The following is a 26,282-nucleotide window of genomic DNA, read 5'->3' as shown; positions in this document are numbered from 1 at the left end:
TAGACGCAGTGGGAACACCGACGCCATAGAACATTGACAGGAGGCTACTCGGATAAGAATTCTCATGTATGGCCTCGTTGCTAAAGAAAATATCACAGTCAGTGCTTCGCCCGACTGTGATGTCACCGACTGTGATAGCAAGGCTGAGCGTTGAGCTCGAACCTCTCGCATGGAGTACTAACTATATGCGGGTCCGACTAACCCAGACGCGACATACGCGGGTGCACCAAAGTTTCTGACACCCTAAAAAGCTTCAACACGCCGTGCGAAACCTGTAATGGCTTCGCACAGGCGCCGCTACGCTGCCCGTAAAGAGCCGCGCCAGTGAAATTGCATACATCACTTTCAGGTTTGAGCATTGATAATGTTTTGCATTTTTAGTGTATATAATAGTCTGAGAAGATTTAAGATAAAAGGCATGCACCGTGAAACTTGCTTCATGCCATTTAATTGTGGGCTGCCATTCTCAAAATCCTGAGGAACAATTTAATCAAGAACGTAAGTCCTGGTATGAGCACTTTAGTGTCTGAATAGTGTATGGATATCGCCCGCATAAACGGCGTGGATAAGCATATAGCATATTTCTACCTAAATATATGCTCAGCCCAACGGCGACGCCAACGCCGAAAATTCGCTTGTAGTGTTCATAAAATTGCTATCGCGATAAAATTCTCGCACTCAACAGGTCTCACAATGGCATCATCCTTGGTGTTTTGAGCGTAAGATATCCTCCTATAGTTTTTCGTCGCTTTGATTACAGAAATACTAGTCGCAAAGACAAACATAGCCCCCGATACACTTTTTCATCCCGTATAGTTGGTCAAATTTAGAAGAAATTATACAGAAGTGGTGTAAATTGGTGAAGCCAAAGTGAACATCCGTGACATGCCTTACGGATGAAAGTGCAAGTGCGAATGTATTTGTTACCGGCTTGGTTCCCGTTCGCAGTCATTGCGGATCAATAAATTTCCACAGAGCCAAGCCTCGCGATCCAGCATCTGTGTTGCCTTATAAAGGTGTGCAGGGGGACAGCGCCCCTGAACATCGTGAATGACGAGAAGAGAAAGCGAAGAGATATATAGCAATGAGTGTTTACGTGAGGAAGTTATGGTTGGCTAGCCTGCACGCGGGAAATGGGATATAATCTCTAGAGGGTCTGTCCCAGAACGAGAGAGAGAAGAGCACAAATTAAGTAAATTGCGTGCACAATCCAGCGGTAGTAGGCAGCGATCTCAAAATGAATTGCGTAGGCCAAGTAGACCTTTGAAACCTGATCAGCGCAGATATGTCTAGCACTGAGCATGTTACTCGCCTCGCGGGTCTGCCCGCGAGGCGAGTTGTTGTTGTTCCTAACGACGAGAGATGAAATACAAGCAGGCTGCTTTTCAACTGTTCTTTTAATAACGAATGAGATGTTGAAGTATTCGATTCCATACTCGAAACGAACAGACCACATACTTAAAAAAATGAATTTGCTATTCCAAATTTATGACAGTCATTTGCCGTGACCCAAGTGTGGAGGAAGAGAGTGCCTTCCAAAATGCAGGATGAAACTCCAGTCCTACTTCTTTGGCTCAGAATCTAATATGCCCGGTGGCACGCTGCTCGGCCCGGCCAACGGCTCGTCCTCATTAGGGGGCGCATCGGCGGACGAGCCCGCAGAAGTGGGCGCCTTGTTGGGGCAGGCGTGCGTCCAGGGTGCCTTCTTCGCGTGCCTCTCAAGGTGGCTCTTCAAGGAGCTCTTGCGGGACAACTTCTTGTAACACAAGTGGCAGGTGAACCAGCGCCTGTGAAGGCTGCTATCTGCTGGCGGTTGCTCGGTCGCCGAAACAGTCGCTGCCGGCACAGGACGGCGCGGTGAACAGCGACCGCGACCGCGTTGCGGCTCTTTCTTGGCGCCTCGTTTCGGGCAGGGCATTTTTGACGGCCGTTCCTTGGCATTCTGCTCCTGGCAGCTGTCATCGGTGCCCACGCCTGCTCCCCTCTCGCCTGCGAAAGGGGCGGGGAGGAATGCGGGGATACCCTGTTTCTCTCTGAGAAATAAATAAAAACGTTCATTCGTTCATTTATCGGAATGTTATAGCCCCTTGTGTATAAATTACGCAATCATCATCATCATCATCATCATCATCATCCTTATGATGTAATCATTACCATCTAGAGTAGGTTTCGGAGTTTCATATACCTACCGCGGTGGGTTAGCGGCTATGGCACTTCTAAGTGCAACGTAGCGGGTTCGACTTCCGGCCGCAGCAGTTGGATACAGATGTGGTCAGAATACGACAACGCCAGTGTAGCATGTTTTGGGTGCACGTTAAAGATACCCAATCGCATTGGGGACACGTTAGAGATCCTCTGGTGGTCAAAATTAGTCCTCAGTTCCCTCAGTACGGCGTGCCTCATAATCAAATCGTGGTTTTGACAAGTAAAACCCCAGAATTCATTCAAAGACACACAGGTCGCCAAAATTAATCCGGGGCACCCCACCAAGGCATCATTTATTACAACCTCACCAGTTTCGGGAAGTTAAACTCCACATTTTTTTTAAGTCTCGTGTTATTATTGCCTCGTCAACCTGCGCTTTTGTTTTCTCCGCCCTGTCTCTCTCTCTCTCTTTCTCCTCGAACACACACACATTTTCGTCGTTAAATTACGTTTCTTTTTTTCTTTTTTCAGTGCTCACTTTCATGTAACCCGTTGTTTCATTGATGAGACACGTTGTAACACGCGACGCAGCGATGAGATCTTGAATTTGACGGGAACTACAGTAGGACGCCCCCGGTCATGCCATGGAGCAGCCTAGCGCGTGCGCATGTTCATACAGGCAGACCTGGATCCTTTGTCTCCTCATCCTGAGACCCCACCAGACTATAGACAAGAGTTTGAACCAGCGCGTCTCTAGTTCCATCGAATTGGTCAGTTAGGTGGCTGATGCTAAAAAATCACCAACAATTTTATTTGTCGGCTTTTCAGCCGCAGCAAAAGCACTGCGCTATATTGAGGACCCCGATGCGAGCATCGGGGCATTGTGTAATCACTACCTCGTGCGCAAGGTGTCCGTACTTGACAACGCATCCCTCCCCACCACTGCGCACATTGAGCAAGTTTTCGGTGTAGGTGCCTGGTAACTTCACAAGAAAACGAGCGAAGATGACCGATACATTTTTCGAAAAGCAATCGCTAGGGAAGACAAACAATGTGTGAAAGGCTGCAGAGGACGCGTTGAAAAGACAGGCCAGCTCGTTCCACTTACTGTATAAAAAATTGAAATTATATTCTGGTGTTTCGTGTGCCAAAACCGCGATATCATTGTGAGGCGCGCCGTACTGGGGGGGGGGGGGAGGGGGGGGGACTCCTAATTAATTTTGACCACCAGCGGATCTCTAGCGTGCCCCCAAATGCACTGGACACGGTCGTTTTTGGATTTCGTCCCCATAGAAAGTGCGACCGCCGCGGCCGGGATTTCATCCCGCGCCCTCGGACTTAGTAGCATGACGCCGAAACCACTGCGCCACCACGGCGGGTATACTGTGTTGTAGCAACGTCAATAAAGGCTGCGAGGAAACTAACGTAGGATTTATCTATTACATTTTAACAATTATTCAATGATTTTCATACGGCAGTTATTGGTCTTTGTAATCAATTATATTTTCGAATTAAGTAACACAACCGTAATCGGTTGCCTTTTTTTTCTGTAACGTGTAAAAGTCTGTGGTGTAAGTACATCCGAAACTGATCGGTCGGAAATACGGTCTGACGGGCGTCAAAGCAACCGATTGATTTATTTATTTATTTATTTATTTATTGATTGATTGATTGATTGATTGATTGATTGATTGATTGATTGATTGATTGATTGATTGATTGATTGATTGATTGATTGATTGATTGATTGATTGATTGATTGATTGATTGATTGATTGATTGATTGACGCTTGTCTCATAGGAACACTGGGGGCTCTGACGTGACAGGTGCTGTAACGTGGTGCACCAAAATCCAAGTACACGAACGTTTTTGCATTTCGCCTCCATGGGAACTCAGTCGCGGCGGCCGTAAATCGTACCCACGCCCGCGTCCGCAGCAGCAGAACTCAATGTAGGCACTGCCCAACCGCGGTGGACACAAACCGGCTGAGATAAGCACACAAAGCAAATGGTTGGCCGTCGAAGGTTGGACCGTGGCCCAGAATGGAATCTATAAAACAAAATAATAGTTTATTCGTAAATTTTCACAAAAATTGTCCCAGGGGCACCGGCACTAGAAGCGCACTGCTTCGCCTGATGAGGCCCCGGGCCCCCTTAGAACCACTCGTACAACCAAAGTAAACAACTTTCAGAAACAGCAACGCGAAGCAGCTGCCTCAGAGTTAAAGGTACTACTGAGATGAGCAATAAAAGCACGAACTGTAAATCGTTAGGATAAGGCGAGAACTTGAAAAGATTACGTGCAGGAAAGCAAGTATGACTGCATTAGTTGCTCAGATAACTTGACAGTATGTGTGTCATCAGACCCAATTAACGTGTACAAAGTGGAAACGATTAAGGAAACACGCATCAGCATGCTGACTTAGTTGAGAACCGCACTGAGTTAAAGATATTTAGCTCGAGAAGAACAGTTTCGTCACAGCCGCAGGAAATACATGCAGCGCCTATGAACTCGTAGCTATAGTGCTTAACCTCTTCTGTAGCGCAAAAGACACGCGAGCGCAAGTTTGCTCTAATCAAAACGAGTGCTTACCAAATCGCTCGAGTGACCCCCCCCCTCCCATCACAGTGCTTAAGTCTCGTCATGTAGTGCAATGTAATAATGCTTAATGTAGGTTTCACCTGTGGGTTAATAAGCTTCGCCGCCTTTTGCTTTCATACCCTCCCGTTAGTTAAGAAAGATGTTTACCAAGACATTGCGTTGTCGCCATATGTACGGCACCTTGGCTACAACATGTGGACGTATTATCCGGGATATATCGCTGCCGGCGATATTTCTTACAGCGCGCATTGATTGGCTGAGTGAGCGCGACGCGAAGAAAGCAACCACGCATGTGCAACAAGGGCAATTTCCAAGTAGCCCAGTTCCACGTCGCCAAGTTGAGACCCTCGCTCCAGTGAAGCGTAGCGCTGCACGCTACGTCGCTATTAAAAAGCACGCATACTCCTCGAAGTGATCGGTCAGGAATACGGCCTGACTGGTGTCAGAGCGCCTGCCGTGCAAATGCTATACGTCTGTCATGTAGTAAAGATTTTACTAAAGAAAGTATATCGTGACCTTGGGGGATAGGCAAGACCTGCACGCAGAAAGCTAACGGAATGCTATTACGATTCCCGAAGCTTACTTGACACTTGCCACAGTCTATATACACATATATATATATATATATACATATATATATATATACATATATATATATATATATATATATATATATATATATATATATATATATATATATATATATATATATATATATATATATATATATATATATATATATATATATATATATAGTAGCGGTGTTTGAATAGTGGAACTGCTGAATCAAACAGAATAGCAAATATGTTCGAGAAAAGACGACCTACACCTATCGAATCAAATACCAAATAGCTTCTCATTTCTAAACAACATCAAACATGAAGGCTTTCTGGAAGCCGTCTAGGAAAATGAAGAGCTAAGGTTATTTGCACTATTCGGTACACGTAATGCCGTTCAGAACTGAACATCCAGTCAACTGAGGAGCTTGCATATGAGGAACTGGAAAATTACCGTACCTGGAACCCCAAGTTACCATACCTGGGACCCCGTGAAGCCAAACGGACACATTTCAAGTTATAATGACACCAAAAAATATTTGAAATGTATTACTAAATTACTTTCTACAATATAAAAAAAGACTACTCTTACCATGAGACCCTACTTGGAAATCCAGGCAAGGCTCAAAAAAGAAATACGAGTGGCGACGCCGACGTGAAGTTCCCGCACCGGCTAACTTTGACGTCATGGATTATGACGGCATCTGCTCAAGTAAATAACCCTTTTTTCGGTAAGGATGAACTACATTTCACTCTGAAAAAATCCATTGGCTGAACTTTGCGAGTTCAAAAAATTTCTGCCGACACACAACGCCCCAATTACAAAGAAAAAGAATAATAATCCGTGACGTCACACTAACATACAGGCGCTGGAGTGACAATGACAATGATGATGTTTATTTGCATCAGTACATGACGCGAGGGGCATGCAGAAAAAGCTGCCACATGGACAGCTTTTTTTCGGCGCGAAATCAAGAAAATTAAATTTGGACCTTTATTTTCCATATAATAATCGAACTATTACGGCAAATTTAACGAAAATACAGTTCTGAAGGTTATGTTCCGTCAGTCTAAACTAGTCTAGTGCTACTCTTTAGTGCCCCTTTAAAATCCCTGCCCTCGTAATCACTCTGTTCGACCTAAACGACTTTTGTGAAGCTACAAAGACCCCTTTCGCTGTTTACAAACATAGGCCCTGGACGGCTTCCACTTTTGCGCGTTGGCACAGACCATTAAATTTCGCGGCCAAAAGCGTCAACGGTGAGTACCAGGAGTGCGATGTAACACAGTCCCGCAGATTTGCAACACTTCTCCCTTGTACATAATCACAATTATACAATTGCGGCGTTAGTGAAGAGAAAAAGTATTAGTCTTGAAGCATTGAGCTCCTTCCTTTTATCAGAAAAGGTGAAATCGCGCTTTCCGTGCACCGAAACCCAACTTTAAGGAGAACGCTTTTCGTTCCAGCGTAAATGATAAGACACGTGACCGGAAGTTATTTGGGGCAGCAGACTCGCTGCTGTTCAACACGCGCACTCGATCCACAGCCGTTTCTTTGTCACTACACGACTCACTTTGCCAGGAGAGACACTCCCGCTTAGGCATCTGCGTGGCCATGATGCTGCTGACCAGCTGCTTGGCCATCTGCAGGTAGTGCCCCTTGCGCCTCTCGTAGTGGTCAGGTGCGAGAATGTCCATGTCTTTGGTGGTCGGCTCGGCGCCACTTTCGTCCGTGTGGTCGCCCGCCTGCGAATTAGCAGCCTGCGAGGGCAACGGACGAGTGGCGTCCGCATCCTTCATATGGGTCGTTCGTGCAGCCGTTGCAACGCACTTCAGCCATTTCGCCAAAAGGGACCCAAGAGCTGGACATGTGATCAGTCAGTAGCGACAACTAGCTTCCCACGTGCGGAAATTTAAATTTTCGACGACGCGGTTTGCACCCCTTCGGGTGGCCTGAACCGTGGTTAATATAACAGCGGTTATCGCAAAACGCGGTTAGCTCGGTTACACAGCAGGCGAAACGGCGGTTGGGCCGCTAACCGCGGTTAACTGCTAACCGAGCTTGGCGACCTCGCTTTTGAGCAACCTACATTTCCCAAACTGTCAAGATGACAGGCGATACGTCAGCAGAGTGCAGGGTGTGTCCTTTGTAGGCCTTTTAAAACCTTGATGCCACCCGCAGAGGCCATTATAATGGTTTGGGAACATAATCTGGGCGCTATGCGCGGAAATACTTGGAATGCACGCCTCTGTATGCCTAGATGGTGCAACGCTCGAAAGCAGTCTTCACGTCCACGAAGGACCTAACAAAAAAGAAGCGCAGCTGAATCTCGACAATATGAGCGAGTGATACCGGTAACTTCCTACACTAATTGAACTATATGCGCGGCGCAGTTTGGAAAACCTCCACGACGAATTATGTGCACGAAAGCCTGCAGTGATTATGTGAAGGTGCGTCCCATTGCACGTTCTGCGTCGTTCGCTTTGGTAGAGAAGACGGCGACACACCTGACGAGGTGTCAGGCGTGTCGTGTCTACGTCACGCGCTGTGTTCTTGCTGTTCACGCTGTACAGATCTGATGCTAGAACTAGCGTTAATTTTGGACCTTGGTTTGTTCATTTTGCACCGCAGCGTGTTGGAATTCCAGTGGAACTTAAGACTAGCGGCGAGCCTTATTTCTCCCCACTGTGAGCATGAATGCCCGTGTAACTCGGGCAGACTGTGGTTGTGGCTAACCTTGGTTAAGTGAGCAACCGCCGTTAAGTTTAACCGCCGCGGTTAAGGGCACTCATGTAACAAGGGTATTAAAGGACTGCTGACACAATATTATCGACCAAATTTTTACGTTAAATGAAGGTCCTAGACCTATAACCCTTAGTTTACTGGCACGAATCGGAGCGACCTCAATAATTTAATAGAATTACTTTTCTACAGCCATTTTCGGTTTCGTTTCCCAGGTGATGACTGTTTCGTGACTTCCTGACGCATAACGCGGTCACGTGGGAACGGGACATCGTAACTTCTGACAAATTGCTCCGGCTCGCTCGCCCGTCCGCTAGGCTGCTGCACCGGGCTTCACAACGAGCAGCAGCACAGGAAGCGAGCGAGCAAGTCGGTTTGAGCTACAAAACGCCACGATGTTCTGCTCCCAGTTGGAACGCCAAATTGCTCGCGCACCATACGCTTCGGAGACGCTGGCCGGACGCGTGCAAACATGGCCTTAGTGGAGGAGAAAGCCTGATTAGGCGAACGCACGGGAAAAAGTTGACGTTGCTCACTCGGTTTTCACAACAGCTTCAGGGTAATACCACGAAGCGTCCAACCTCTAGGCGAACGACACAGAGCACGTATGCAACGCGAAAGGAGACGGACATTCGATAAAAAATTTCCAGGTGTCCTTAGCTATCGCCTAAGAGACGCGAGGGCGAAAGCCTTGTAATGCCTACTGTAAATTACCTTAATTCACTCTAATCCACCTTAGCCCTCCTTAAACCACCGTAATGCACCTTAATCCACCGTAATTCGCTTTAATCCTCAGTCTACTTTAATACTCCTTAATCCACCCCAATCCACCATAACCTTCCTTAATCCACCTTAATGCACCATTATCCACCTTAAATATCTTAAACCAACTTAACCCAATCACTAATCAATCATTAACTTTGCTAATCATTCGTCATCTCTTATACACGGCTAAGCATGCTTTGGTTCGCTTCTGGCCTTCCTTCGGTCACGTGACATTTTCTGTACTTCACAACGCGACCTTGAAACATTGAGATCTAGTGCATTCGCCTTAAAATTTGCAGGCGTCCTTAGCGATCCTCTTTGAGACACGAAGGCGAAAGACTTGTACAGCCTACTGTAATTCACCCTAATCCACCTTAATCCTCCGTAATCCACCGTAGTGCACCCTTATTCACCTTAATCCAACCCCTTATCAATCATAAATTAACTTTGTTCATCATTAATCATCTCTTATACCCGGCTGGACAAGCTTTTATTCACTTCTGGCCTTCTTTGGATCACGCGACATTTTCTGTATCTCACAACGTGACCTTGAAACAGACATTTAGGGCTTTCGCCTTGAAATGTCTTCTCCGTAAACCGCTCATACGTAGGGGTTCATTGCAAGTTTCCACGTTTAGCTTTGTTTGCAACCACTTTTTAAGAACAGGAAGTAAACAAAGCATCAGACCCCGGTGGAAAAGAATAACTGAGTAGCAGCAGCATGTTGTGGCACGTTGTTTTATGCCAGGTATCCTGGTACGGAGAAATTTCTGGGAGAGGAGGGAGAAGTATGCGTGCCTGGGCGTGCCTCCCCACCCCTTTGTTTTCGACTGCGCCCTTGCGTAGAAAGGCCCACTCTGCGAGATGGAAAAAATTATGCTGATTTTATCAGGGCACAAAGAGAAGCGATAAGGTCCCTATAACGATGGATAGTTCGAGACTTCCAAAGGTGCAGCCACGGAGTGGGTGCAGCATCTCGAACGTGCCAGACTCAGCCGAGGACAGTGCACTGTTAGCACTGTTGGAAAAATTGGCAATCACTTAAGTATCCTTGCATGATTTTAATGCGAAAGCATTATGACTTCTCTAAGTTGTCACCTTAAATTAAAGCTCTACCTTACTCCACCTTGCTCTAATTTTTACCGACCTTAATCCACGTGAATCCGTCTTAATCCACGTCAATTCACCTTAATCTACATCAGTCTACCTTAATCCACCTTAAACCTCCTTAATCAACTTTAATCCACCTTAATCCACGCTCATGATATTTCCTGCTACTCGTTGCGGACAACGCCAGCACCGGTTTGTCTGGCGCATGGGACATATAATGCTTTCAGATTGAAAACGGCGACAGAGTCCAGTGATGTCGCTGAACCCGACGATAAGCGAACGTTGCACGAGCGTCAAAATTCATAATTAAAATGCATATTCTTGTGGAAGTCGAACGCATATTTTCCCTTCGGCTTAAGCACCCCATTGATATACAGGGTCCTACATATTTCGCTGCGTATGTTCGAAAAAAGGTTTAGCACTCACAGCTGCGCTATTCTTGTTCAAGTTTTGCAGAAAGATCGCCTTTCGGAGTCTACGCCATTTAGTATAACACTTGCTACAGTTAACTGCCTGGTTTTTAAGAAGAAGCTTTAGCTCGGGCGATCCTATCTAAATACATGTAAAAGGAGAATTCGTCTTTTTCAGCAACCACTGCACCAAATTTGACGAGGTTTGTTGCATTTAGAAGAAAAACTTTAAGTCGAGTTACAGTTGGTTCCTATTTTTTAATTTAGGACGTCAATTTTTTATTAAAAGTTTACGAAAATCGCACATTTTCGCATTTCTTTATTAAAAATTTGCGAAGATCGGACATTTTCAGCAAACGAAATTATCAAGCTTACAACAGCTCAGTAACTCAGCAATGAAAAAAAGATATGACAATTATCTTAATTGAATCTCATAGTACATCTAAAGCGGACAAAATTGATATTTTACACGTGAATCTCAAAAAACTTAGTAGTATGGCAATACAGCTTTTGCAGAACCCTTGTACACAACGTAACGAATTCATGTAGGATATGAAATGCCATACCAAGCTTGTCCGCTTTCAGTGATCTAGTGGTCGCCGTTTACAGAACAGCAATATCTGTTCTCGATGCACAGCTATTAGTTTGTAAACTTTGTGCTTCTATTCTTTCCTACTTTCGAATTTCTGAATCGAAATTCCGCTTCCAACAGTTACTATACTATAATTTAACCTTCTCTATCAAATGCAACAAATTTCATTAAAATCGGCCCAGGGGTTATCTCAGGAAAACGTCTTTGCGTTTTACATGTACTTGAATAGGCCGCGTCGGAGTTGGGCCCGAGCTAAAGCTTCCTCTTAAGAAAAAAAAAATGTGAATTTGACTTCACTTATGGGGATGCGAGTTGCTGCAGGCGACGGCGCTAGCATAATAAACTTGTGTCGCCGCCTGCCTGCAGCCGCGGACAGAAGCCGTTTGGGGAGGTTTACCGCGTGTTGCACGAGCGGGCGGCACGCATCTCGCGAAGGCCTGCAGCCGGGGAACGCCGACGGACACCGGATACTTCGGCCGCGCGTAGCGTCCGACCAACGGCCCTACTACAGAGCACTGCGCTTTCACTGGCGCGGCGTCGCCGTGCCCAGCGCACACGCACGTCAACGCTACGTCGGACCTATGGTCGGACTATGAAGTGGCCTTAAACGCGCCCTTAACCTTTAACGGCTGCTTCGCCGGCGCTTGGTCACTCAGTCTCGCCATGGATGGCGCGCCGGCTAGGCCTTGCTCTTCAACGCAAGCGACAAGCTGAATTCACTCATCTAGTAGATATAGCTAGACGGCAGGCTGCGAAATGTCAAGCAAGGGCAAAATCGCCTTCTGAAACACCGGAGCAAAGGGAGGCCAGATTAGCACGTTATAGAGAATCTTACCAAGCGTGGAAGCGTGCCAAGATCGAAGCTACTGCAACCGCCGCCGTTGTTCAACAAAGAAGGCGCGCTGTCGCAACAAAACAAAAAAGAACGCCACGAACAACAAGGAGAAGGAGACGAAGCCGTGGATGCAAGCAACGGCTTCTCACAAAGAACGTCTGACGAACCACACCTTTCGACTGGCGGCGAGCTCGACTGCGACGACCATGTTTCACCGCGACTTCACGGACAACCCGTTCTGCGGCGTGTGTAACGTGCGAGAACGGCAGTGGTCTAATACCGGCATCCACACGTACACTTCTGATCGCGATCGGGACCAATCCGGATCGAAATTCTCGACTGCGATTGGCTCTCTCACGCATTTTGTGCAAAGGAGCCAATTACGACCGAGAAATTAGATCCGGATCGGGCTTGATAGCGATCAAAAGTGCGCCGTGTGACACCCGTATAACTTTAATGAAACGCAGCTTGCATAGACTTCGCAAAACCAAGCCAACAAGCAGACCTTTCGCTCGATATGACTAAGTTTACTAGAGTTAAACCTCAGCCAATTTTTTATAACACCGTCTGAGGAGCTTCAGCGGAACGCTACAACTTGATATCACTTTCAATGTTTTGCCCTCCGGGCGAAACTGCTCAATGTTTAGTTATTTCCTTACGTTTATTTTCTGACTTTGAAATTCAGGGCCGCCTAGATTCAAGTAAATATATCTCTGAACTAAGTATCTTTCGTCTGTGCCCTCTGCTCGTTGGACAGCAAAGAAGCCTGCGTCGCCTTCATTCGTTGCACACTTCGATGCTCTCTCTTTGACCATCTACGCGAGAATCTGAACACAACTTATGATGGCGGCCAGTAGAGAGAACCCGACAAAACAAATGAAAACGTTTCGCTTTCCCGATTACTATTACAACTCAGGCAAGCAAGGTACATCGTTACAGCACACTGCTGAGTGCGAAGTTTCACCACTGCACGAAACATGTGAGTGCGAGAGAGCGGTACGTTCAACATGCCAAGCGCTGTAACCCGGGTCACAAGGCCTAGGAGTGTGAGAGAAATGCGAGACGAGAAGCCGCACGTGCGTTCCTTCTGAGCCAAAATCGCGCACTAACCGCGAGTCCAAACAAAGCTGCACAATACAACGCCGTAAAAAAAAAAGAAAAGAAAAGTGCTCTACAGTCCGGATGAAGACGGAAGAGTGTACTCACTTTGTTATCAGGCGCCGGAACTGCAGACATGGCGGTTGGAGTCACGTCGTCCCCACGAATTTGTTAAGATGGCCACGGGAATCTCCGGTGGAGCAAATTCAACGGCGACAAAGCGCTGACTTCGTCACGTGTTTTCGTCGCAACAACGCATAGAAAAAAACAGCCCACAAATAACAGATATCACTGTTGTTGCTTTCCATGTATATCTGATGTGTATCGACCCCAAATTAGACTCTAATTGTATTCGTTCATGTACCCACTGTTCCTGTTGCTTGGGCGGGATGACAGCAATGAGAAAAGCACAATAAACTGAAAAGCTGACAATGCTCCTGGCCTTTATCTGAACAAGTGTGATTCGGCCCGCAAATTGTCATAAGAAGCTATAATTTAACATGCTGCCTTAAATTGGGTTAGTATACAAGGGATCCATTTCGGAGGGGAACACCAAATTCGCTTTATAGCTACCATTTCTGTATTGCTACTATTGCTTCCATAGAGTTTCTCACAGGTATCTATGATTGCTTCTTGTTCGCGACTACAATGTTACTAGAGTGCACTATGATGTAGTCGAGTGAGCTGCACGGCGCTTTCCCGTTACGGCACCGCTTAACGAAGTATGAGCCGAGGGCGCTGCGAGCGACCTGCATTGGAGACTCTCTCTGCGACGTGTTCATCGTTCAACCGATCGCGCTTGTATGCCCCCATTTTCGTGACTTAGTTTAATGTCAAATTAATGCTGATACCTTTTCCACACGTAAATATGTTTTAGACATCGGGTATTCTGCGCAGCGTCTCAATTTTTCCTGTAGATGTAATGAGCGTCGTTTGCTAGTGCGCGTACACCCGTCGCAAGGACTCTTTGTTATATTTTTATAAGCTAATTCTGTAGTTGCAAGAAATCTGTGCTTACATGGCATTGTCCTTTGTTTACTTTGTTTTCTTTTGTTTCTTTCTTTTTTTATTCTTTATTCGCTTTGGCTTGCACTGCGCGCGCAATTTCTTTACACCAATAATGACCGACAGGTGGTACATAGACCGAATAATGATTTTTTTGCACTGTTTAAATCTGTTACAAGTTTTCTTAGTGATTTTTTTGCGGGGACTATAAGGCTCTGTTAAAGCCAATAAGAAAGGAGCCCACGAACGGAAATGCTTTCACATAAAGAGATTTCTTGGCAGTGCTAAGACACGTGCATAAACGCATGCCTAGGAATTATGAATATAAAGGCGAAAGAGAACAAATCGGATGAAGGAAGGAAGGAAAAAGTGCAGAAGGAAAGGCAGGGAGGTTAACCAGTTAGCTCAACCGGTATGCTACCCTACACATGGGAGCAGGATGGGGGGGGGGATGAAAGATGGGGAAGGGAGAGAAAGAAAGCCCATGATCAAATTTACATTACGCTAGGCGTGAGCTTGAGAAAATAAAAGGACAAAACTGAAAGCCGGCTTTATTATTTCGAAACGTGCACGTGACAGAAGGAATCTAGCAGCCACATGTCATGTATTTCTAAGCAATCAAGGAGACCTTCAACATAATTCATGGGTACTTGCTGTAGTTAGGCTTACAAGACACATAAATAAGCATACGACATTATAATTATGTTCATGACTTCAGGTATACGAGGCTCGTTTGATAAGCATGGTAAAAATACCAGATATGGCGCTACAATTCTGTTTTCTTCTAGTCGGCGCGCGAGAAGCACTGTTCATATGACAGCAGCACTTTTTTTACGCTCGTACCGATAGTTACTGACAGCCATTGGCACTGAGCTTTGTGGTGATTTTCGTCAAAATGGAGAAAGGTTAATTTCGAGCAGTGATCAAACATTTTTATTTAGAACACTGGACGGCTACCCAAATTAAAACCGGGTTCAACCAAGCTCACGGAGACTCTGCACCATCAGTTAATGCCATTTATTGCTGTATAAATGAATTCAAACGTGGCCGACCTTCAACGCAACATCAAGCACGTACTCGGTGTCCAGTGGAAATTACCACGCCAGAAATGGTATCGGAAATTAATGAAATTATCATGTAAAATAGCCGAGTGAAGGTACGTGAGATAGCTGAAATTGTAGGCATCCCGGCAGAGAGAGTTCACACTATTCTTCGTGAGAAATTGCAAATGAAGTGGTCTGTGCACGTTGGGCGCCGCGACTGCTGACGATGGACCAAAGGCGCATGAGAGCAGACTTCTCGAAGCAGTGTTTATCGGTGCTTGATCGCAATCCGCAGGACTTTTGGCGTCGATTCGAGACAGTTGACGATACGTGGATACATCATTACACTCCGTAGTCTAAACAGCAGTCAAAGTAATGAACTGAGCCTGATGACGGTGATCCAAAAAAGGCAAAGACTGTCTCTTCAGCCGAAAAGGTGATGGCGACTGTCTTTTGAGATTCACGAGGAATAATCTTTGTAGAGTACCTACAATGTATCAAAACGATAAAAGGACAATATTATGCAACACTCGTAGGTCAACTGAAGAAAGAATTGTACACTAAACGACCTGGGTTAGCACGAAAAAAACTCTTCTTTCATCAAGACAATGCTCTGCCCCACAGATCGATTGTTCCAATGGACAAATTGCACGAGTCAGACTTGAACGTTGTGCCTAATCCACCCTTCTCCGGATTTGGCCCCATGCGATTTTTTACTCTTCGCAAACCTGAAGAATAGATTGGGTGAAAATATTTTTTTTTCAGATGAACAGGTTATCTCAGTGGTAAACGACAACTGCAAGGGCCTCGAGCCATCCTTTTCTTTATTTTTTTTTCTGAGGGGTTAAAAAATTGGAGCAACCTTAGAAGAAGTGTGTGGAGCTGGAAGGGAACCTTGTTGAAAAATAAAATATTGTTTTTTGCAAACATGGTATCTTTAATCGCCTTTTACCACACTTATCAAACGACCCTCGTATGTGTGTACGCGTAGTTTGCATGTGCTGCAGTTATTCGAGTCACGTATCCTGTTAACTCTAGTAGTTAAAGAGTCCGCGAAACTGGGGTGCCGCAGAGAAGTTGCAAAGTAGCTTGTTCGATCGCTACGTTGACGTAGTTAACATGGCCTTTCCTTCACAACGACAGGAGTACCACGGCCGTTTGCGAGGTATTCTGGGATTTCCCAAGAAGTGCCGGGGCCGGGGCCTTCATAGGTGCCGTTATGAAGAGCTCCTCGATAATTTTTCGCTCCTGAACTTTTTTTCAGGAGCGAAAAATTATCGAGGAGCTCTTCATAACGGCACCTATGAAGGCCCCGGCCTTGAATTTCACCGGTGGCAGGAAATTCCTAATGATACTCACATTGGAATGATTCGAGTTCAAGCAGCCTGCCAAGGAGTCTTCCGAGTCGTTTTGAAGAGAGATGTGTAACAGTGGGCACCTCTATTTTATGGATACCTGGGTGGAGGGAATATGCCCGAACTGGGATGCCCTATTCCTAGCAGAGAGCAGACACGATAAAAAAAAAAAGAGACGTGTTGGCAGGAGAGTGTCTTGCCGGAGATGTGGTCGAATCGCGTAATCGTCGAGGGCGCCGACAACGGCGGTAGGTAGCACATGGAGTCGTGACGTCAAGCGATTCACTACAATGAGATAACGCGCTCGACGTCTACGTCATCGTGTCGACGAACGTGGTCATTCCAGAAAAGCATCCGTCTTACTGCAAACGGCTGGTTGCTCTAAGCTTTGGCTGTTCCCGCATTGGTTTCAGAAGCAATACTACCGCGCAGGTCAAACGCACGACAATTTATTACAATGTGCAGGCGTGGGCATACTCTGTAACCGGACTGATCCTGTAAATTTAGAACGTCTTCCTCTTCCCTTTTTTGACGACCTTCCTCTTGTTTCGCGCTGATTAAGAACATAAAACAGCAACTAGACCAGTCTCATACCTTACTACATCCTTAAGGTTGTCTTAAAAATCACACCCTCACGAGTGTAAGGATGCGAGTTACTTTTTTTATTTCTCTATTTCCGCGAAACAAAAATTTCACTCTCCGCATACAAGATATTGTTAGACCCTACAGCCATCGCGGCTAGTCATGGGTCCATTTAACAAAATGCATATTTTTCATTTGCAGCAACATAGGGCACAAACAAATTTTATAAAGATAGCGAAAATGCATGAAATGCACAAGAAGCTCATAACTGCCAATAATAGTTATTCACAAATTTAATAAGAAGTGTTGTAGTGCCGGTGAACAGGTGATTAGTTTTAACACTCTTAGGAATATAATTCTAAATTAGGGCCCCATTATATGCGTCTATATTATAGACCCATTATAGCCCATTATAGTCTATAGACCTATTTGCGACGTTAAGGGTGTAAATCTGTTTTGAGTATGCGACTTCGCAACCTCAGTTCTAGCCTTGAACGCTCACGTGCGGAAGAAAAAAAGAAATTCGCAGCCACCTCCTACCCTTAGGACCCACAGAACAATGGCGCAGCGATGTCTACCAAAAAGATTTAATTGGGGAAGCAAGAATTTATTTTATCACACCCACTTGATGACTGCCAAAAAATGCAGCAAAGATGTTGGTCCGTTTGTATTGTCTTGCAAAACGCTTGTGTGCTGTTTTTCTTCTAACGGTCACAAGAAAGAAGCGTAATAACTAGCGCAAGTTATAGGAGTCTTCCACGGTATCGGATAGAAGCTAACAAGACAACAGGTATATTTGCAAGAGAGCGCCTAGCACCTTAGCATCAGCAAAAGTAGCAACACATCAAGAGGGTGTAAGAGAGAAACATCGGGAGGGCTAGAAACAATTTTTTCTTGTGCACTGATGCTATAAATACATATTAAGCAAAGAAAGAAAAAGAAATTTCAAGAAAAATTTATGGCAGCGACTCTCGCATGAACTCGTACATTACTTGTTGTGCATTATGGAAAGCATTGATGACAGTTCTCGGAAACAAGCACAAATCCGCGCTCAAGAAAAAAAAATCGTAAAACAAATGCGATGTTTTACTCGCCGCCTCACGGCACGCTGTGTTCCCACAACACAAAGAACTAATCAACGCACGTTACCACCATCATTAAAAAACAAGGGGCTAATGTCGCTTTTCATACGCAACATCACTGAAACAACCTTTACTGCATGAGCTTCACTTCTTAGCTCCATTACTTTGCGGCAGCTTACCGCTCCATGCTGGCACATATAACGTACAAAACTATTGGATTTCAGCTAGCTTTACAAGCGAGTCTCTGCGTGGCCGCCAAAATAGTCTACACACCGGGCGCGCCAGCACAATTATCCGAGGGGTAACCTTCTAGAGTCAGCGACAAGGGGACCTGGTCTTCGTCAGGGTCCCGCAAGTATCCTCGTCTTATCGTTGGCTCCAGCCTGAAGCTTTCCTTGTTCGACCCCTCTGTACCTCTGTCATGTGTAAACGCACTCGCAAAGTACTTTCTGCTAAACTGGTTCAAGTTGAATAGTTGAGGGGCTACACGACCCCATTTGTGTGAAGAACTGAGTAGGTCAACAAAAAGCTGGCTCTCTCACATCAGGCGAGGGTTCTTCGATGACCCCCTCGCGAGGAGGTGCGCATTGAGGCACCCATTTTTCTTTTATTTTTTTTCTGCACGTTGCGCCTGCTTGCCACGTCGTTATTGGCGAAAACTTACAAAACTAGACGTGGCTGTCGCCCGCAATGAGAAGATTCGCGCGTATGCAAATTCATCATAGTGGAATGAGAGTAATTGGAGCCGTTCTCGCGCGCAACAAATACACACTATTCCAACACCATGTGCAGCGTACTTTATCGACATAGCTCCTACATGTCAAGATGAACCTGTTCATGTTAGATGACGCGTGCTTTCTGAGCGCAGAAAAGGAGCGGGACTGAGAATATATACATCAACACACATTCCACTGCGCATTCAGCCCTTTACGTTAATCTCTTGTCCCTGCAGCTCTCTCTTAAAGTATGCGACATGGGTAACGTCTACATGCTCATGGCTTGATTGAACGCGTGACAAGTTTTATGGCATAATAGCAAAAGGAAGAAAAGAGGCATTCTAATAATCATAACAATCATCTTGGCTAGACAATAAGTACAAAGCTTGCAACATATACGTAAAGCCATCACAAATAATGTGCACTAGGAAACGAAATACCGCTAGAAGGAGTCTACAATCGTGGCAATCATAGTGGCTATACGAGACGTAGAAACCATATGGCATACATGTAACACTGAACAATAGAGCAAAGAAGAGGGGATGCATTCTACAATCGCGACAATCATCGCGGCTGCACAAGACATACAGACCTTACAATATACAATTACAATATACGCGTAAAACTATCACAGAGGAAGTTCACTGGGGGCGCTAGGAATGCACACCAAGTACTATACAGCGTCCGCATTCGTTTATTATGCGTATTCTCTTCACCAAGCTATAATATCACTTCAGATTGGTAACGGTTTAATCCGCGCACTGAGCCACTGTGACGCAATGTTGCCCCAACGCGCGCTGCTCAAGAAAAGACAGGTGAAAATCCGTAGTAATGCCGACTGCTTCTTGCGGTCTCGCCTGAAACAAAAAGCGTCGTCGCCAGGTTGCTTGCGACACGGCTATTGGCCAATCCTAAATCCTCATCTTGGAGGCCGCCATCAGTGACTTCGCGCTGCGCCGCCCCTCAGTGGCAAGCCGGCGGTGCACTAGGGTCATGTGCTTGGCCAGCGATTCCGCAGAGGCGAACAACCGGTAGCAGAAGGTGCACATTCCCGACAAGTGCCAGACGTGCGTGGTCTCGTGCGTCTCTGGGTTGCTCTTCTCTTCTTCGAGTTTCTCGAGGTGAGAGCAGCAGCAGCAGCAGCAGAACAGGAGCTCACACTCGTCGTCGCTGCACGACGACGGCCGCACGACAGCCTCCACAGCACGTGCAGCGGAGGTCTCGGTCGCTGGCCGGCATCGCGAGCAGCGACCGTGACGGTGCCACTGCGGCCGATACACCTTCAAGCGAGGCACATAGATAACGTGACTGGGTACGGCTTGGGCCCTGTGACCTGCGGAAGAAAAAAAGGCGGCGTGTGCTGGATGTAATCAAGGGATAGTGGTGGTGCGCGTGAAGTTCGCCTCGGTATTCTCAAACGAGCCTCGACTCTAGACCCCTCTCCCAGCGAACACCATTCTGAACGCCAATATAGAATACATCAGACTGGCTCCTGTCGAGATCGAAGTCATTCATAGGCGCTTTCTTTCCAAGTTATTTACGAATTTATAGAACATGCGAATGCGAAATAATTGCCCGCTTACTTCTCACAATAACTCTTTTGTTAAAATTTTTGTCGTTCGGCTAGGTTATGTCTAAGACGGATTTCCGTATGTTAAAACCATATGGCTCTGGTCTTATTATATAAAGTTAATTCATGAAAGCGAAATCCACCCTACTGCAGCGCGAAGCTATATATAGAGGAAGCCCGTATGGGCCTCTCAGAGAGCTTCTCAGTTGAAGAAAAAATTTGTCCCGCTCCGGGAGTCGAACCCGAGATCGAAGCCTTTCCAGGGTGGCCGCTATCAATCTACGCTAACCAGGAAGCTAGTAGATTGCAGAGCGAAGCCGAATCGATGGACCAGTCAAAACACAGTGATACATAATATATAAAATCAGTTTTGCGTAAGCCCACAAGGTGGAGGCAAGTTCATGAAAGGAAAAAATCGTCATCCAGCCGACAGTAGCGCGAAGCTAAAGAGGAGCTGTAGCGAGTGTGGTTTCGTGCAGACTCATGCTACAGCCAGGTAGATGACGATTTTCTTTTTCATGAACCTTTAACCATTTTGCGGGCTTCTGCAGAACTGATTTGCCATGAGAAGTTATTCGATGCAACTCACTAAGTAGATACTAAACTGCGCAAATTACTATCGTTCAGCCATGTTTCACTAGTCTCCACAGCAGCTTCATTTATGTAATTTTTCCGTACTGTCCTTAAAATGTAATGTCTTAAAACTGCAGCAGGTGGCACGCTCGGCGTATAGTCAAGGAAGAGCTTGGCACATCGTGAAACGTATGCGAATACAAGGTTTAATTCCATCGGATCGCCCAAAGCAGTTGTGCGAAATGACAAACGACTCACTCTTCGCCGAGTTCCAGCGCCTCCTCGCGTCCAGCGGCGTCACGCGCCCGCCAACCAGCTCCATATGCTGCCCCTCGCGATCGTCGTGCGGCGAGACAGCGCTGCTGATGCTGACGCCTTCAGCCACGCCGCCACTTGGCTGCAGCTCCGTCTGCTGCGAATGGGTTGAAAGGAAACGGTGAGGTATCAGATACCGTTCACGCATGCATCGTTCGAGCGCAGAACGACGGCGTCACAGACAAGCAGTCGTACAGCGGTCCGAGTTCGCGATGACAACACCGCTGTCAATGGCCAATGCTGACAAATTGCGAGAATGAGATGGTGGCAGCTTCTAGCGCCCCTACGACAACCCTTACCGGACTAAGATTTGTCAAGCGACACGGTTCGTTCTTGCTGAAGGGGTTTTTAAAGACCCGCGAGCCCGTACTCACAAAACGTTCCTACGCTAGAAATGTTTGTGAGAGCAAATTGCAGCTAATCCTGTTGCGCTACACACTACTGGCGAAAGGGGGTAAGCCAATGGCAAAGAACACGTAAGAACGAAAGTCTATGTGAATTCGGCCAGTACTAGCGAATATCGTTCAAAGCGCGCCGGACAGTGAAGAAGCGAAGGGCCCCCGCGTTCGTCTAACTGTTCTACCCATGCTGTTTGCACCAAGCAAGGGTTGCTTTTGTTTCATTACACACTACTGCGGCCCCTTTGCTGATGAACAGGCAGCTTTGCGTACCCCTCCCTCACCTCCATCGATCGCTTCCATGCCTTGACGCATCAATTGCCAGCAAGTGCGTCACCACCACCAAAACAATGTAAACAAACGCTGCGCTGCGCTCGGCCGCAATGGATACCAAACGTACTCTTTGATTCCAAGGCAGTCGTTGATTGAAGCTGCTAAGAGACGAGGACAAAACACCATGCTTGAGCGGTGGTAGTTGGGACGTCGCAAACGGTCACCGCGGGCTTCGTTGGTATACATAGTCAAGGTATACTTTGGTCGCGTGTAAGCGCGCAGCGGTACGCGCTAAGTTGAGCTACTGCATTAGGCTGAGCACGCATGCTTACTGCAGGGGCGACGATGATGCCAGCGTGCAGTGAACATGAGTTCCCGAGCCGCTTTGCGACAACCTGCTAAATACACCACGAACAGAAAAAAAAATATTGGTAGGCGGTTCAACCACTAGTTGACGTCGATGAAGGAAGTCCTCCTGAGAAAGTTGAGGGCGAGAATGGGATATACGAGCCACAAGTAAAGCGAGGAACTAGGCTGGTTGGTGTTCATTCGGGTTTAATGCGCTGAGTGAAACAGAGACGACTACTAACACAGAAGGACACACCAGGCAGGACGAGAAGGCGCCAACTGCCCACTGGTTTATGTTCGGTGAAACTTTGCTCTTCCATTTCCAGTTCCAAGCTGTCCGTATCTTACTGTGGTCTTTCAAGCCTAGGCATCTATCTGCACATGCTCAAATGCAGCAGCCCATGTAAGGGCAACGTTCCATCGACAATAAACCAGTTGGTAGTTTGGCCCCTTCTTGTCCTGTGTGGCGTGTCCTTCTGTGCAAGTTTCGTTTCATTCAGCACAGTGAACATGAGTGTATGAAACGTAATTTATTGTAAGAGCCGCGCTGGAGGGACAACCTTTGATCGACGCCAGGTAAAAATCAAATAGCCTTTCAAATTTTGTCATCACTTATCATAGTCATTATCACAGTCACAACATGCCCAGTGACCCCTACCCCGCGTCATCACAAAGCCAGTAGTCCCAGCTGCACACTTCCGGTGATGCACACACAGTGGTATATACATACCCAGGGTCACATAGGCTCTGGCACATACCCATTGGCACATAACCATTGGCCTCCGTGGCACTTTGCTATCCCCGGGATAGCTCCACGAAAGAGGGTACAAACGTACATACCCGAAAAAACAGTGGCCACTCGCCAAAAAATAATTCGTCTTAAAAAATAAACATTATTGTAAAATTCTGTACTTATTCATAAGTGGGATGCACGGGCGCCTGTGCGTAAGCCGCTCAAGTTTCTGGCGACAGACTACTTAGCCTGCAGTTCTGTTACGTACCACCTTCGGCGACCGTGACTATACCAGTCTCATGACGTATAAAAAAACGCGATGGCATGAGACTACTGGCGTTTACAACGAGCGACGACTAATCGAACATAATTTTGAATAATTTTGAACTATGTACAACGTTAGCGGCTCCAACTGCCGACAGCGAACACACCGCACTAGCGAGGTCGCGCTGAAATGCGAACGCAACTCGCGTTGCGACCAGCGTTCCAAAACGACCGAGCACAACCATCGAAACGCGCAAAGCAAGAACGATTTCCAAGTGACCATCGTGCCACTGTGGAACAGAATGAACAATTCCAATCGGTTCACGTGTTTGCGTATTTATTTCCTTCGCTCCAAAATGACAATGCATAACGCTTGGATAAGCTAAGTACCAAATGTCATATCCGTATGAATTTAAGCGCGGGTTAGCGAAAGCTTAAAGCTTAATAACCAAGTCTGCAATAAACAGTGTGTCACACAAAATGTAAACACTGAGCACGAACACGCTGGAACGTGAGCAGTGCTGGCGTTTCAGAGTGCCGGTCTACAGCGCGGCCGTGCACTGAGGTCGACAGAGACGCGCCACGCGTTATTTCAGCAGTAGGCCGGTGAGTCGGCTATCATAATAAAACAAAATACGAATGTACGAAAAGAAATACATGATTCGGAACAACTGATAATAGGGCAGTGAGCAAACTTACCTCGACGTCGTATCCCGGAACGTCACACATGGTAGCAGGAAGGTCGCTGTCGTCACCGTTCCGCAAACCTGACAACTACTCTCCAGGAATATCTTAAGCACGACACGTTAGAAATGGCCTAAATACTATCTCCGACACGACTTACGGCATTAAAAGATCATTCACTGACTTGAGAAGCCGAAAGCTCACTCTACGTGCACACTGCTACACGCGACGCCACACTTACCGAGTTGCGGATTGACTACGGGCTTGGCTTGGATGCCACTCTTGTGCGTAACCAGCGCCTCCTGCGTAACTGAGCAGCGTGAGAGGAATTGGTTTGACCGGGCTAGCCAGGCTACGTCTTTGCTCGGCCTCGTTGAATGATTGGCGTTTCATCCCGACAGTGCGCTGATTCGTGACCATGTAACTAAGTCTACAGTGTCAGGTAGAGTTTCGACGCATAAGCTGTCCTGTCCGCGCGAGCCTGCCAGTTTTCGCGTGTCCGTGCGCGCGAGAGAGACCGTGCACAAAAAGTTTGCACGAACAAAGTAGACCTCGTGCGCATACTGCTGTACGTCTTAAAGTGTTGGCGGTGTTATCATTAAGGTTGTAAACAATTCCGGAATTCATACATATTGCGTATCACTCGTTGCAGTGTAGCTATGAAATTGGGTTCTCGCTGTTAAAGCAATTGCCATAATCAGACTAATACATATTTCGGCATGTGACTTTGCACACCGCTCGTACACTCTTTGTAGGTACCAGTAGTAGTTTTCAATACAGCTTGCTGCAACTAAATACATCACAAAAAATTAATGAATGCATTTATATGGCAACCGTACCGAGGACTGGCGGATAGCGGGGCGTGTTTGCACGTGTTTCCCATGACAAATTCATTACAAATGATCCACTTGTCGTGAATTCTCCTGGTTCAATTCTCCCAACGACACGAATGGTTGCACCGAAACGCGCGGGCACTTGATGATGGCCGACGCAACCAGCGCACTCTTTGTTCTGCCAGCGCCTGTTCCGCGTGGTTTCTCCCAGAGCATTCTAGGCCATTCTACCCAGACAGAAGGCGAAAAGCAGCAAGCTGCCGAAACCGCTAGTAAAGCCACGGACCTAACAAGTGAGTGGAGCGAATGCGGAAAGCTGGTCAAGTCGCAGTGAAACAGAGGAGCATACAAGACGTGTGCTTCAAGCTGACCTTGCATTTTATGTACGCTTACGGGTGACATAGATGTACTTAAGTCCTTTCACTGAGGAGATCCATTCTGAGTATTATTTTATACGTATATGACTGTCAAAAATATTGAATAATCGATTGGAGAGTTGGAATATTTCACACGTTCGCACGTAATCGATATATAGGCAACAGCGGAACTCCGAAACACGAAAGGGGGGGGGGGGGGTACTGACTGAGCGCTACGTTCGATCGATACGATGCTTCTCGCAATGGTCATAATTGATTTGGCTCCTACTATGCTCCAAAGGTGTAAGGAGTCCTTGTTCGCTCTAAGTGTGTTTTTAGTTCGTTCTGTTTGTTTGTAGTAAATATTTGAGTTTTCGAGGGGGTCGAAAGGTAGGACTGGGTGCTATATACGTTTTCTGTCTCACTGTTAGCGTACGACAAATGTCAATTGAATTCGCTCAAAACGCTACAAGCGATCGATTTAGCTGCGCCTCACCCGCAATGACGCCATTGCAAGAACGACGAAACCATGATAGGGCCATATCGCCGACTGGTCGGTGTCAAACATGTAACTTTCGATGCGCTGCCGTTGGCCAAAGTACATTGCAGCTGAGGAAGGAAATTTGCGGCATGAAATGCCTTCTGCCATCGTTATTTTCACGACGCTTAGTTAAGAGCTACATGAGAAAATGGGCAGCTGAGCGTTGTGACCTCATCGCACGTCCCTTGATACGGGTAAGGCGCTGTATATTACGTCACCTCGAAGTGTTGACGAAAAGGGTCGCCCTGAAAAAAAAAAAGGATGATGGATCGCAAACGTTCCACCTATGTGCATGCTCTGGACTTTCCATGTGCTTCGCAGATGCCCACCTTAGTAGATGTCCAGCTCGAAGGAACGGGATCTATAGAAAGGCGACACAGTAATTTCTATCTCTTTTTTTTTTTTCGCGCTGCTCCGAAGATGGATCGACACCAATTCACCCACCTTCAATTATACTGTATCAAAAGCGCCACAAGTGCAACACTTTGTGTTCGTGCAGCGCAGCCCAGCGCCTCACCGCAAGTCAGTGTTGCCAGGATTTGTCTCGCGGCTGACTTAGCGCCCGCGGAATCTCCGTCGTATGATCCACAACCTCTGCGCGGCAACCAAAGCCGCCTGCTTGAGATGATGTCGCTTTCCGTAATGCTGTTTACCTGACGCGTCGTATTAAATCACCGTATATCATCGTCACGCGTTTTAATCACCTCCGCTAATCTCACGTAGCCCGGTTCACACGAGCCGCCAAGTGAACGTG

The 26,282-nt window shown here is 46.6% G+C and overlaps 2 protein-coding genes across 3 annotated transcripts; both read right to left on the bottom strand.

Annotated features, from left to right (window-relative positions):
- Window positions 1-1,379: 1,379 nt before the first annotated feature.
- Window positions 1,380-13,132, bottom strand: LOC142581943 (uncharacterized). The gene is made up of 3 exons (XM_075691378.1): window positions 12,966-13,132; window positions 6,879-7,065; window positions 1,380-1,989 (listed from the first exon to the last, which is right to left on the bottom strand). The coding sequence occupies exons 1-3, from the start codon at window positions 12,993-12,995 to the stop codon at window positions 1,562-1,564; spliced, it is 645 nt and encodes a 214-aa protein (XP_075547493.1). The 5' UTR covers window positions 12,996-13,132; the 3' UTR covers window positions 1,380-1,561.
- A 6,113-nt stretch (window positions 13,133-19,245) lies between these two features.
- Window positions 19,246-24,230, bottom strand: LOC142583021 (uncharacterized). 2 transcript variants are annotated; one of them, XM_075693254.1, is made up of 3 exons: window positions 23,814-24,230; window positions 21,042-21,192; window positions 19,246-19,973 (listed from the first exon to the last, which is right to left on the bottom strand). In XM_075693254.1, the coding sequence occupies exons 1-3, from the start codon at window positions 23,841-23,843 to the stop codon at window positions 19,552-19,554; spliced, it is 603 nt and encodes a 200-aa protein (XP_075549369.1). In that variant the 5' UTR covers window positions 23,844-24,230; the 3' UTR covers window positions 19,246-19,551. The 2 variants fall into 2 exon arrangements, with proteins under 2 accessions (XP_075549369.1, XP_075549368.1); XM_075693253.1 differs by having other exon boundaries at window positions 21,042-21,195; window positions 23,814-24,213.
- Window positions 24,231-26,282: the final 2,052 nt, after the last annotated feature.

The sequence above is a fragment of the Dermacentor variabilis genome, chromosome 5 (genome assembly GCF_050947875.1).
Source record: "Dermacentor variabilis isolate Ectoservices chromosome 5, ASM5094787v1, whole genome shotgun sequence".
In the NCBI taxonomy this organism is placed as follows: domain Eukaryota; kingdom Metazoa; phylum Arthropoda; class Arachnida; order Ixodida; family Ixodidae; genus Dermacentor; species Dermacentor variabilis.
The sequence above is the reverse complement of the archived record's forward strand: the minus strand, read 5'-3'. Positions and strand labels throughout refer to the sequence as shown.

Bases quoted from the DNA above. Each gene is read 5' to 3' on its own strand.
- LOC142581943 (XM_075691378.1), bottom strand. From the start codon at position 12,995: ATGTCTGCAGTTCCGGCGCCTGATAACAAA. The intron at 7,066-12,965 runs GTGAGTACACTC...TTGCCCTCGCAG, and splicing joins TTCCGGCGCCTGATAACAAA to GCTGCTAATTCGCAGGCGGG. The intron at 1,990-6,878 runs GTGAGTCGTGTA...CCCCTTTCGCAG, and splicing joins GGAGTGTCTCTCCTGGCAAA to GCGAGAGGGGAGCAGGCGTG.
- LOC142583021 (XM_075693253.1), bottom strand. From the start codon at position 23,843: ATGTGTGACGTTCCGGGATACGACGTCGAG. The intron at 21,196-23,813 runs GTAAGTTTGCTC...ACCCATTCGCAG, and splicing joins TTCCGGGATACGACGTCGAG to CAGACGGAGCTGCAGCCAAG. The intron at 19,974-21,041 runs GTGAGTCGTTTG...TTTCTTCCGCAG, and splicing joins GCGCTGGAACTCGGCGAAGA to GTCACAGGGCCCAAGCCGTA.